We start from the raw sequence: 14244 nt of genomic DNA on the forward strand, positions 1-14244 counted from the left end.
TTACTCTGCTTGCAAAACTCCCACCATATGTATATTGCTTTAGCATGCCTTACATACTAATTTGACCTCTTTTTCAATGTTTTAGAATGCCTGACTGATGGGGTCGAGAATAACATATCCACCCTGTTATATTGATTTTTAGAGGAAATTAATACATTTTAATCGTTTTGAAAAGATATTACATACATATGTTAATTCTCTCCCAGTGTTCACTTGCGTCAGCATATTGTTAATCACATGAAGAGTAACAGCTATCTTTAGCTTATAATGTCCACCTTGTTATGCTTTGCAGTGATAAATGATTCGATTATATTGACCTGCGCTTCACTGGTATGTTTTTCTTACACTTAAATAAAATAGGCTTTATTAGAAAAGTGTTTCCAAAACTTTTAGAGCATGAACCTTTCGGAGCAAAATAAAACATTTTTGCTGTGTAGGAACCATGTTATCGGGATATGTTGGTCCCACACGACTATTTCCTCTTGTGGAACACAGACATCTGTCATAAGAACAGGAAGGATGTGTTTTTGTCACTTGACTTGCTAGGTAGTTATCGTTACTTATTTTAAAAAGACGCTAGCTACCCGGTTTGATTACTTGATATGCGTTAAAAGGTAAGCTTATTTATTGTAATGTTGTACCCAGCTTTAATCGTGGTATTGGAACAGCTAGCTTCGTGTTGAGAAAACACCACCACACTGCTTGTGCTAAGGGAAATAGTAGTTTGCTAATGTGGCTAATCTGACTGGCAGAAGCGATATTACTTCGTTTAGCTAGCTTTCGCTTCCGGAATTAACGGCACTTTAACTAACTCATTAATCCATTTTTGTACAGTCGCTACCAGATCAAATGGGTTGAAAACATATATTTTCCAATTGCATGCTTTATATTGCTATGACATGCAAGTCAATGCTCCTGAATCTCCTTACTTCCGGCTTAAGCTTCCTAGCGAACGTTAGCTAGCTATGTAGGCTAGCTCTTTTACTATGTTCGCTAAATGCAGTGGTGAACGACCTAACTAGCCAACTATGTCCTTAACTGTATTGTATGTTGACGTGAGCTTTGACAGTTTAGTCGACTTAATGGTAAACGTTAGTGTTGGAATTCTTATAACGCTAGCTTTATTTTCACGCACGAAATTCGGTTCATTCAGCTAACTTCGCTGACACTAAAGTACACAAATCCAGCGCGTCGATTCTTCTCTAACACCTGCTATTTTGATTGCTGTTCTTGAGATCCATTCTAAGGCCGGCGTTTTCTGCTGAGTACTGGTTCTTAACCGTTTACTTGCTGTGAATTAGCCAAAATTAGCTGGATTATGATGCTAGTCTTTAAATACTAACGATCACTAATAACAACGAGTGCATTGATACACCATAATTTGGGTGACCCACCAGCAGCATCCGTCGACGTGGATACCAAAAATAATGAGCTCTCTAGATAACGCCCCTTTTCAGCGGAGGCCCGCTCCAGGAGGTGTTGGCATGGAGTGTCCTCGGAGTGATAAAAATGCATCGCATGTTCTCATATTGCTCACTCCTTGATTAATTCCTCACATGGCTATCTGAAATATGTTTCTCTTTATTAAAGAATTACAAAACAAACTCGGTATGCAATTTAATTTAGATGATTTGAAACGAGAAACGCTAACCAAATCCGAGTTTTATCAATTCTGCATGCTCGTGGTATTTCACTCAGAATAGGGCCTTGGTCAAAGGGGAACTAGGGCTGTTCTGTGAAAAAAAAAATCACCTAATTTGACATGCGTACCTGAGTTAAATGGTGGCCAGTGACTGACAGTTACCAAACGATTAACGGTGTTACTTTTACGTGACAAACATTGTTGGACTCAATACTAGTAATCGAGTTCCAATTTAGTGTCATTATTTGATTGCTTCTGTTTCCTTTACTGTAATTCCACTTTGTAAAACATGAGATTGAAATTCTGTCCTTTAAATTGGTTTGTTCTTTGCATTCAAAGGCCCAAGGTATGCTCACCAGGCTTACCACCATTGGAAAGAATTCCAGAACAAAAGTACACTAATGCTCATGATAAGGTAAGCTTATAACAGGTCAGCCATTTGAAATTTGTATGAAGAACACCCAATGTATAATTATTTTAGTAGAATGATTAACTTTTGGATCTCTAAACTTTCTGCTTTCTTAATTTGTAGTCCCAGAATGGCTGCAGGGATGCAAGAGAAACAGTACACACCATCTTTGCTGAATTTTTTCATCTATAATCCCAAATTTGGACCACGTGAAGGAGAGGTACGGCTCTTTTACTCTTGCACTTTTCTTTGCGAACATTTCAAGTGAACATAATTTATCTTTAATTTATCGTAATTTATCTTTAATTTGTAAACCATAATGCATTTAAGCTCTGTGGAAGGGTTCAGATCAGGGTTTTAATTCTTGGCCTATGCTTCAACAGAGTTCTTCCATAAAGATTTCATTGTTGCTTGCTGTGCTTTTTACAGGAGGAGAAGAAAATCCTCTTCTACCACCCTAGTGAAGTGGAGAAAAATGAAAAAATCCGCAATGTTGGTCTATGTGAAGCCATTGTACAGTTTACCAGGTAATCATATTTTACAATTGTTCTGTACATTTAGAATGGAATTAATTTCAAAACACAACTTTGGTATGATTACTTTGGTTTGGTTCCTTCTTTGGTATTAAGAAGGAACTACCATTTCATAATTGGGTCTTGGCGTACTGTAAGCTGAAATGTATGGCATTTAGGGATGCTGCAATTAATCAAACTAATCAGTTTCTTTCACATATTACGGAAAATAATCAATTAGAATTTTGGCATGGTGATTAATCTCTATTATAATTTAAGGTCCACAGCATTTCCCCAAAGAGGCGTGTTAATGAACCTATGCTGCTGATCGCTTTGGGGAAATGATTGGGAAAGGATGGGGGTGGAGGGGGGGGGGATACAATAGAATAAAAGGCAATCTAAGAAATTGATTGTGAGATTGGAACGTCTGTCAGAGTTGAGATCATTGTCAATAAATTGTTCCATTTTTCAAAATATATTTTTTTTTTTGGGGATTATTTGATTATTATAACTTGATAGAGTAATCAAGAGCAAAGTAATTGATAGCTTCTGTACAAATGGCATAACTTCACATTCACAACTCCCAATTGTTAAGAGAGAATTTTAATATGAATTCTTGGGTATGTATCGGTCAGTGGATGGGCAATATCAGATTGGGAGATGCCTCGTTTTAGCTGAATAAATGTCAGTTTATTAGTGCTGTAAAGGAGAGATTTCAGACTGAAATCCTGGAGTCTGTGTCTACTGGTTTTCCTGTGCTTGACTACTTAATTTAGATTAACTAAAGAGTTTGCACATCTTGTTTCCAAGTCCTAAGTTGGCTAGTGATTGAAAGCAAACCACAAAAACCAGCATGCACTGCATCCCTGGTGTAGCCACAATAAGATCTGCACAGCCCTTGAGCAAGGCCCTTAACCCTGCATTGCTCCAGGGGAGGATTGTCTCCTGCCTTGTTTAATCAACTGTCCGTCGCTCTGGATAAGAGCATCTGCTAAATGCCATTAATGTAATGTAAAAGCTCAGGCCAAAATAGGGGCAAACTTTGGTTCAGGCATTGAGGAGATTGCAGTCGTCAAAGGCGCTTGAAAAGTGATTACAAAGTATTACTTTGAAAACATTTAGTTTACTTCCATTTGTTTAAACCCCTGCCATGTTTTACTTCTGTAAGAAAGGAGCAAAGCGTTGATATTTTGGAAACATACTTTCTTTCACAAGTACTGTCATAGGTAATTTGCAATGTACTGTAATTTAATTATTCATTAACCTTCCTTTTTCCATTTTCTAGAACCTTCTGTCCATCTAAGCCTGCCAAATCCCTGCATACACAGAAGAACAGGCAATTTTTCTTCGAGCCAGAAGATAACTTCTGGATAGTCATGGTGCTTTATTTATTCATACATTTTGTGGAGATTCATGGCTGTCATTGCAATATACTTTTAATATGTTTTCAGTTAATCAGTAAGAACATGCAGTAGTTACAGAAATACCTGTAAGTGTGAATGTGCACCAAGATGAAAAATGGCATGAACATTTATCTAACAGTTTTCTGATTAACCATAAACGTAGTTGCCTTTGTGGGTTACGTGCGTCATACTTCAATCAGAGTAACTGAGAAGCATTTGGTTCCCATATTATCTCAAGAAAAAATATTCACAAAGGAATGGTAAACCATTTTGTGCACCACATTTCCTAAAATGATTCATTGTTCAAACATGAAAAGTCCTTTTGACCACATACCGTGTAGTATAATAGTTTGCGAACACGAATGCTATTCTTGTAAATTTCTTTCAGATTCAAAATAAGACATGTTTTAAATTGTTTTCAGCCATTTGTCTTTATGACCCCTAGCCGATAGTCATTTTTCTAGAAATTTCTGATTTTTTGTGAAGAAAAGTGATGAAATTTCAGGATCTAACAATGAGATTTGTGATGCTGTACCAGCCCCTAAAGCATATAACAAGAGAATAATTGGCTCAAAGTACTTTCCTGGGTATGGAGTAAAGGTTTGCAAAGTTTTGTGATAGGATGATGATGCATCATCTAAAATCGACTCCAAAAATAGAAATGGTACATAATTATACTAATTTCACCATACTCGGCGTAATCATTGAAAATGTGGTATGAAAATTGAGGGATGATTTGCAGCAGTAAACAGAAAAAGGTCAATTTGACTGAAAATTAGATTTTTTTTTTTTCAGTAGAACAAAGGCTGAAAAAGTGCCTTTTTATTGTCTCAGGGTCAATGTAAAATTTCCTGATGGATGCTGAGGGCAGGAATGTCTGTCCATGGTCTCTCAACCTTTCAGGGGAACTATTCTGTTCATTTTAATCTTTTATCAAGTCTGTAATTGCTTTACTGGTCACTGTGTGTGTCTTTCTTGAAAATAGACACTGATAACATGCCATACTGATCTGTATGTAGTTGTCAATACTTTGACAACATAGGAAATGTCCTTACTGCTGCTGTACATGTGTGAAATGTATTTCTAAATTCCCTCACCAAACCCCCTGCAGGTGGTACGAAACCCAATGGTAGAAAAACCTAATAAGGAAGGGAAACCGCCAACTATAGAATATCAGGAAGAAGAAATTCTTGTATGTAATTTCTTTCATTCACTTTGTGTACACCCATTTGTTTTATTATACGTGTGTATATCTTTGTATTTCCATTTGTTTTATTATACGTGTGTATGTCTTTGTATTTCCATTTGTTGCCTCAAGTGCATTTACAGTACACTAATGTGACGTGTTATTGGTTGCTTAGCAATGTCTCAGTAGTCAGAGTTTGCATTTTTAGATTATTTTCCTTTGTAAAAATGGATAATGGAGTGTAAGAATCATGGCTCTATGCAAACTGCCAGGGCAACTTATGATATTTAAAAACCATCATTAAATTTATTTTGTTATATCTGCATGTAAAAGCATGGTTTTGCTAGGACTGTTGATGCAAGTTTCTACAGCAGATAATCGCCTTACTCTGTAATGTTTTGCAGGACACTGTTTATGGAGCAGTATTACAGCAGTGCTATAGTATGTACAAGGTGAGAATCAAATATCTTACACTGCCTGGCACTACTGGCAACACAGAGGAAATGCTGACGGCCTGCACGCTAAGCTAACAATGTTTGTTGGGTTCATTACCAGAAGTTGGTACTGAACTTAACTTGTTTAATGTGGTTAATAATTACTTCTTTAAATGTACAGTTCTTTGGCATGTGATGAGAGGAATATTTTTTGAATTCTGAAAAGCTGAAATGAGCCGTGTTTAGCTGCGGCTGTGAATGTGGCTTAAGTTTTCGCCCTCCCTTGTTTTCAGCTCTTCAATGGGACCTTTGGCAGGGCCATGGAGGCTGGTGGAGTGGAGCTGCTCACTCAGAAACTTGAAAAGTTCTTCTACAGGGTAAGACGGATTTCAGCTGTAAATCACTGCGTCTGTCATGTGACTGAGTGGACTTCTGTCTGAAGACATCTGCAACAGCTTGAAAAATAAATGACCATGTAATCCCATTGTGTGTCAGCAATTGAGCAGTTACCTTAAGTATGCCAGACACAATGCTCATTGGTGTGGGAGAGGGTGGGCGATGACTAGGTTTCCTTATTTAACATACAAAGGCACAGCAGTCTTCTGTGTAATTGTACACCTGCACTTGGTAAAAGGCAGGTATATATGTCTTGTTCACCTGTTCACAGCAGACGTGTGTGATTTGTCATGTGGCTTCAGTTTCCCCTCTGTGTCAGGTGTGTCTGCATTAATCATTCTCTCTCAGACATTTGCTTACTTACAGGTCTGAATTATTCATTTCCAGTTGAGGGAAACCTGTGGTTCCTTACATGTAGAGGAAAGTGCTCAGGGCACACGGATATGTGCGGTAGCCACACTAACCTCTCCCCTTCTGCAACTACAGCTGAAAGCTTGATGTTATGAAGAAAATGAATGGCTTAGGTTATGTAATTTGGGGCCCCCAAGGTAGCACGTCTGGCTAAAGCACTTCACAGTCCAGAATTGAACCCTGACCGTGCTAGTGGCTGGAAGTTCAGTTACCACACATAACTGGCCTTAGCATTGCAGAGGGGTGGTTTGACTTTTCCTCAGTGACCTTTGTGTATGATGGCCTGCTGTGGCCTGTACCAGCCATGTAGGAAGTGCAGTCCTCCATGGCAATAGCTGCACGGCTCAGCCAGTAGACTGCTGGGTAACAGAAAAATGCAGTATCATCTGGCTGTAAGAGTGTCTGCTTATTCACAACGGGCTGAAGATTGTAATTGAGCACTGTGATTAAAGAAGTGAAATTGGGGATGAAAGGATGTTTAAATATATAAATGCAGAAATATTGTAACCTTGAACCCAGTAAGAAAATTCATGGGTCAATGTGCTTTTGGTCTCCATAGTATCTCCAGACACTGCACCTTCATTCCTGTGACTTGCTGGATGTTTTCGCCGGAATCAGCTTCTTCCCCTTGGACAAGATGACTTACCTGAAGATCCAGTCCTTCGTCAACAGAGTGGAGGAGAGTCTCCGGCTGATCAAGTACACGGCGTTCCTCTACAACGATCAGCTCATCTGGTACGGTTACTTCAACTGTCACTGCCTCACAGCGACAACAAAACTCCCACGTATGAGTGTGTTTCGAGAAGAAATACAGTGCAGACATTGTATTTACATCACATTCATCAATATTACATTGATATTTCATTCATATTCCTTAAGTTGACGAGCACTTTTTACTTTTTAAGCATGCCGAAAGATTTCTCACAGCCTGGCTTGCTCTTGGTTTGTGAAGGTCTGCAAAGCTCTGGCACTGCTGTATTTGTAGCCGTAGTACATTCTGCTTGGTTCCAGGCACGTGGAGCAGTGTAAGCTTCTTATTCAACACAATATCATTACTTTTTTGCTTGGTTGTGATTACACAGGCTTAAATGCTATCTAGTTTTTGATTTCTTTGATAATTGAAAGAGAGAGGTGGGTTTCCCTTTGTCACACTAGACGTAATTCTTCCTAATGCAGGATTTGTTCCAGCGCTGTGGCATGAGATGAATTCTGAGGATTATGCTTTGTTCAAAGGACAAATCGATATGGCTCATGCGATGCAAAAACACAATCTCAATAAAACCACACAGTTTGTTTAGCTACAGTGTGGATGAACTACCCAATGTAATTCAGTCACTCAAAGATTTAGTCCTATTAATAGCATATGTTTTTGCCTGGCTTTGTCTGGACATATATTAGTTATATGTTTATAGTTTTGTTAAATTTTTAAAGAGTTTTTAGAACTTCTGTTGGTCTTGGTCTTACATGTTTTGTTTCCATTTCAGGAGTGGGTTGGAACAGGAGGACATGCGGATTCTGTACAAGTACCTGACCACATCCTTGTTTCCCAGGCATTCTGAACCAGAGGTGTGAGAGAAACACTAGATACACTACTGCTACACTGTGTACACACTAATACCACTATACCAAATGCAAAAAGCCTCCGATTTTAGAGACTACGTGAACTGTTTCACATGATTGTCTTTGCTTTAGGAAAGAATGGCCAAAAATGTGCTACAGGGAAGTGGGACTATAACAGACCCTAATAACAGTGGTATTGGAGTTGGTTACAATAGCGTGTCTGTTTTTGGTGTGCTGCTCATTGCTAACTTCTATACCGTCACTACATTTTTCTTCCCCTAGAGGGAACATTTTACAATTCTGGAAATAAGTATTAATTCCACAAAGTATAAAATCCATTGCATGAGTTTCACATGACTAGTCAGATAAATTTCCTTCTCACAATGAACAATTGTCTTAACACTAAACACTTATACTGCTATACCACATGCAAAAAGGCTCCCATTTTTGGTCTTGATGTTTCAGCTTGTGGGTTGTGACCGGCCCAGGGGTGGCTCAGTCAGTAAGCGTAAGCTGAGCCCTGTAGCCTAGGTATTGCTAGCTCAGGTCTGGGCTGTTTCAAGCATGGAGTGTTTAAATTACTTTGTCTGAGTTAGGCTAGCTAGCTCTCCTGTATTTTGCTGTATGGCTTCCCTACTCAGCTGTGAAAGGTGTATTAACACTCCTGTTCTCCTGTTTCTGCCAGCTTGCAGGCAGAGATTCTCCGCTGAGGCCAGAGGTAGCTGGGAATCTCTTACACTATGGGAGGTAAGGTACCATTCTCTGAAATGGGTCTGCTGCCCTTTTGGTAAAAAGGCTCTCACACAATGGCATCCTAAATCCAATTCGACCACTGCTTCTCTGGCACAAATCGAACAGGGCAAATGAAAAATGAAATGAAGAAAGCCATTTTGATTTATTTGGTAATTGCTAGTGATAAGCCCCAGGAAAAAAAAAAAAAACATCTGATCCTGAATCACTGGAAGCTTTCTAAACACAGATCCATCGATGTGTGTCGAAACCTGACTGGCATTAATGAGCTTTGCAGATTAATTTAAGAGAGGTGTGTTTCCCTCTGAAGAACACTGAAGAAGGACCCCTGACATTCTTGATTAGACGAGGGTAGGCAGGGAAGCCCATTTGTAACTCTACAAATGAGAGGTGACCGCAGAAGGCTCAGAAGTGACCTACGACAGGAAGGAAATTGGACACAGCAGACCCAGGCTCACTCCCAGGACGATACACAAGGATAGAGTAACAGGATTATTGTCAGGCCCAAGGGCAGGAGTCCAGGAGGAGCGGTGACTGCAAACATTCACCATTACTCCCAAGTCAACTACAACCACTGTATGTGAACCAGTAGGGCAGAGGAAACCTCTTAGGGGTGTCCACACTTTTTTTTGGCATGTGATCCACTTGATCTTCCGGGGGGTGGGAGGCCGACGTCAGAGCAGGGAGTCATTGACATGCAAATTCATTACCGGCATGCTGTACATGCCTTTCCACTGTGCTGTATCTCTGTACCTACACTAAAAACATACACCTTTCCACTGTGCTGTATCTCTGTACCTACACTAAAAACATACACCTTTCCACTGTGCTGTATCTCTAGCTACACTAAAAACATACACCTTTTCACTGTGCTGTTTCTACACTAAAAACATACACTGATGGACAGTGGTTACACGCAATATCAAGTAGGTGCTTTGAAGACGTCGCATATACTTAATTGCGTGCAACCACTGTTCATAACTTTATTAAGTACATCCTTTTATAATGTTACTGTAGCACAGACCCTATTGCCAGAATTTGGTACTCAATACTTTTCACCAGTGAGCTCAAAATATTTTGAATAAAAGATTCAGCTTCAACACTTTGTATGAGTATGGTACAGTTCATGAGTTCCATGTTTGGAAGCAAAATAAATGTCATGAAGCCAGAGACTACGTGAACTGTTGCACATGATGCTTTAGGAAAGAATGGCCAAAAAGAGTTATCTGCTGCACATGCTACAGGGAAGTGGGACTATAACAGACCCTACTAGCAGTGGTATTGGAGTTGGTTACAATAGCGTGTCTGTTTTTGGTGTGCTGCTCATTGCTTCTATACTGTCACTACATTTTTCTTGCCCTAGAGGGAACATTTTACAATTCCGGAAATAAGTATTAATTCCACAAAGTATTAAATCCATTGCATGAGTTTCACATGACTGTAGTCAGATAACTTCTCACAATGAACAATTGTCTTGGCACTAAAACACTGGTCTTTTGCTCCCCCCCCCGATCAAACTAAAAAACAATTTCCCTCAAAATTTGTCTGCAAAGGCAGAATCATCAAGTATTGTTATCATTATCATTATGTTCTGTCCTCTCACAGATTTCTAACAGGACCCTCGAACCTCAAAGATCCTGAAGCAAAATTCAGATTCCCAAGAATATTTGTGAACACAGGGGACAGCTATGAAGAACTTCACTTGATTGTTTATAAGGTACATGAAATATTACTTTAACCCTTTCAGTCCCAAACCCAATGTGAAGTGGCTCTACCTAAATTCCAATAGGCTTTGGTTGAGAAAATTGAGAGTTAAGAATTTAGTAGGGTTTTAATTGGGGCTCAAAACAATAGCATAGATGTCATTTTGATTGGTTTAAAAGGTTGAGTGCAATATGGTTTTTTTACGGTAGTTATCCTTGAGTGCCATATGGCACTCTCGGAACTGAAAGGGTTAATCTGTGTTTTAAGAAGAAAACAGTTTCAAATACGCTTGGGGAAAAAAAATGCATTGTTGACTGTATGTGGGAGCAGGCTCTGGGTTTTACAGTAACCATATTATTTTCCTTTTCAGGCGATGAGTGCAGCGGTTTGTTTCATGATCAGTGGTACGTGTCCTGTTGAATAGGGTGCTGTGCTCTCGGCAGTTTTGAGAGCGCAGCGGGGAGGGCAGTATTGACGTGTCTGTTTTTGGGCTGAGCAGTGTCGCGTTTCCCCCGCCACTCACCCTCTTCTCCTCCGCAGCCTCGGTGGAGCTGAGCCGGGAGTTCTGCGAACAGCTGGACAGCCTGGTGGGCCCTCAGCTCACCCTGCTGGCCTCCGACATATGTGAGCAGTACAACATCAATCGCCGAATATCAGGGTCAGTGCTAATCCCGTGACCCCGCTCGGCCTTTCACAAAGAAACATAGAGTGATTTCACACTCGTATCTCTGCACATACAGACTAATGTCAAAAGTAACAAGACCTGTGACCTATTGAGCCTGCGCTCCGAACAGCGCCAGATTTCGGTGGATTAGCAGGGAGCAACCCAAGGTCTAGCCACAAGGATTTGAAGGTCATGTACTGTATAATCCAAAACACGAGGAATAATCTGAATGAGTAACGCCATCTAAAATGATTGTGCAAATTAAATTTGCGTTATAGCTGCAGAGAGTTGCAGACCCAGCAGTTCAGAGGGTATCTCCTGGTTGCTTCCAGGGGCTCAATTATTGATGCCTTTGGTTCATTGTCACTAACGCTCCTACTTAGAGCTGGCTCACCTTACTTATTAAGTCTGTCTGAAAATTTAATGTACGTGCCATCCTCATTGATGTGATGGAGCCGAAGGAGGCGGGCAGACCAGATCACCTATAGGTTTCCACAAGAGATGATTTAATGCATTTGCTTGGCATGTCACGCTTTGATCGCACCATGTGAAAGTCACTTGATAGTGTACGTCAGGATGCCTGTCATAAAAATGTCAACCGCTTCACTGCGACAATGGCAGTGACCATTCACTGGGGTCAGGAGCTCATCCATAATGTAGACTGCCCTGCTCAGGACAAGTTCAACAGGTTACTTTCATTTCCACACTACCTCCCCTTTGGTTTATAATTGTATTAGGTCACTGGGAATACGTACTACTGCCCTCTTATAAGCTTAAAATAGACTTAATCTGCTTCTGTGTACAATAGCAGAATTGGAAAATGAATTTTGAGATTATAATGAAGATCATTTTGAACAGAAATGTAATGCACACATGAATGTACTGTACATTTCAAAGATGTGATTGCATAAATGGTAAATGGATTGCATTTAATATAATGCACTTTACAATTAATGCCTCCAATTCACCCAGTACCCAATATGTGCACGTCATATATGCAAAGAGGCGCTGGTACAGATGATTTCAGGGCCATTTTCCAAACGAGAAGACCCTGTCTGATAAGCGAAGTGGGCTGAACCCTGAGATGACAGGGCTGGATGAAATGCTACAGAAGGCATTTCTCTCTGCACACAGGCCGGAGAAAGAGCCCCAGTTTAAGTTCATCTACTTCAACCACATGAACCTGGCGGAGAAGAGCACCATCCACATGCGCAAGACGGCCAGCGTCTCCCTGACCTCCGTGCACCCCGACCTCATGAAGATCCTGGGGGACATCAACTGCGACTTCGCCCGGTAAAGCCCTGTGACTGAGACCCGTGTCCGATGGTGAGCTGCTGAGGCACTATACTAATGTCCCTGTGTCACTCTACAGGGTTGATGAAGATGAGGAAATCATTGTGAAGGCAATGACGGATTACTGGGTTGTTGGAAAAAAGTCTGACCAGCGGGAACTGTATGTCATTTTGAATCAGAAGAACGCCAACTTGATCGAAGTGAACGGTAAGTCAGCATTAAAGATTAAAGGGAAAATGCATTTGTATAAACATTCTCCATACAGTACTGCTGGCATGTTATTTAAAAACAAACTACCTTTTTTCATGCTTTCACTTCTACATTAGGTCACAAATGAAACTACTCTGTAAAACTGGGTAAGGTGGTAAAGGATGATGTAGGTTTTGGTTGAGGTTGAGACTTTCTAACATAAGGGACCCCTCTCAGCCCGCATGTTGACATCTTAGCATGTCATTATTGTAGTGGGCTGTGTTCAGTGTCCTTCACTGGCCCTTGGTCCTACATGATTTAGAGGGAAACACCACCCTGTGGAATTACACCAGGCTTCAGTTTCGGCTGCGGCCTCCGCCTGCAGCCACCAGATCTTCCAATTACCCAACACGGCTCTATAGCAGTGCTGGGGCAGGTCCAAATTGAATTGCAATTATGTGGTCCATTTCATGTCCTATGTGATAAAATGCATTTAAATTGATTTGAATGATTGATTAAATTTATCTGACTTGAGATTGATCCCAATTTAGTTCTCAACACCATACACTTAACTCTTGGAAAGCTGTGGCTGCTATTCAGTTTTATTTTGTCAGAAGCCTTGACTAACAATTAAAATACATTTGCTGAGTTCAACAATCACGAAACTAGTTAAAGTTGACTTAAAACTTGTCAAGCTGTTTGTGAAGAAAACGTGTAACTATATGAATTTATTTTCATTTACAAAGTTAAGGACAAATGTTGATTCAATACAGGCATATGGCTGATTAGGACAGTATCAGAGTGTGTGTTGTTTGAGGACAGTATCGGAGTGCCAAACTTGAGTGTGTGTTGTTTCTTTCTGCCTCACAGAAGAAGTGAAGAGACTCTGTGCAACACAATTCAATAATATTTTCTTCTTGGATTAAAAGTGGACACTGGAATTGAAGGCGATGACTTGAAAGAGCTATGAACTGTTTCTACAACACTATTTAAGAACTGGCGACTATGCTGATGGCAAGAACAGCATAATTTGTAATGCAATAATTGCATTGTAAAAAATCACGTCATGCAATTTTTTAGATTTTTATTAACCAATAAATTGTATTTCATCCTTGTAATTAACTGTAATATCAGAATTTTACTGTAAATTAAACTTCACTTTTATTTTCAATTGTATATAAATGTCTCAAGTTACAACTCTCAAAATGTTTTGTTTTTTGGTTGCTTTCTTTTTCTTTAATTTAAGACCACAGTGATGTTTGGAGCATTTTCATGGACATGCACACACATTGTACTTCTTTGTTTTTGTCTTGAACTGTTCGATTTCTTTGGAATGCCATCATGTCTACAGTGTTTGGTTTGTAAACAACCCAGACTTCAATAAACTGCGGTATTATCATTTTCCTTTGTGTGACTTTGTCACCATGTTTCTTCTACTAAAATTCAATCATTGTTGTTTATATTTTACAGTTTTTTCAAATTCAGAAAGAAATCACTCACACTGAAATAAAAAACATGTTTCTTGTTTTTTAAGACTATTTTTGTTTTCTGTTGTTAAAGCAGTTGAGGCTGGTGAGCTGCTTCCTAGTTAATATACCCATCTGTGGATCGAGGGGTATATTTGGCATTTAAAAGTCATGAATGATGAATTCAACACGAGAGTTGTCCTCTCAGGACCCTAGTCAGGCACA

The 14244-nt window shown here is 39.8% G+C and overlaps 1 protein-coding gene across 1 annotated transcript; it reads left to right on the top strand.

The window, feature by feature from the left end:
• The first annotated feature begins 471 nt into the window (after nucleotides 1-471).
• Nucleotides 472-13957, top strand: ccz1 (CCZ1 homolog, vacuolar protein trafficking and biogenesis associated). Its single transcript, XM_061233139.1, has 17 exons — nucleotides 472-614; nucleotides 1982-2057; nucleotides 2175-2271; nucleotides 2481-2578; nucleotides 3849-3942; nucleotides 5078-5158; nucleotides 5557-5604; nucleotides 5880-5963; nucleotides 6953-7128; nucleotides 7878-7959; nucleotides 8639-8700; nucleotides 10309-10420; nucleotides 10778-10811; nucleotides 10948-11065; nucleotides 12206-12364; nucleotides 12444-12571; nucleotides 13424-13957. The coding sequence occupies exons 2-17, from the start codon at nucleotides 2044-2046 to the stop codon at nucleotides 13477-13479; spliced, it is 1443 nt and encodes a 480-aa protein (XP_061089123.1). The 5' UTR covers nucleotides 472-614; nucleotides 1982-2043; the 3' UTR covers nucleotides 13480-13957.
• Nucleotides 13958-14244: the final 287 nt, after the last annotated feature.

The sequence above is a fragment of the Conger conger genome, chromosome 2 (assembly GCF_963514075.1).
Source record: "Conger conger chromosome 2, fConCon1.1, whole genome shotgun sequence".
In the NCBI taxonomy this organism is placed as follows: Eukaryota; Metazoa; Chordata; class Actinopteri; order Anguilliformes; family Congridae; genus Conger; species Conger conger.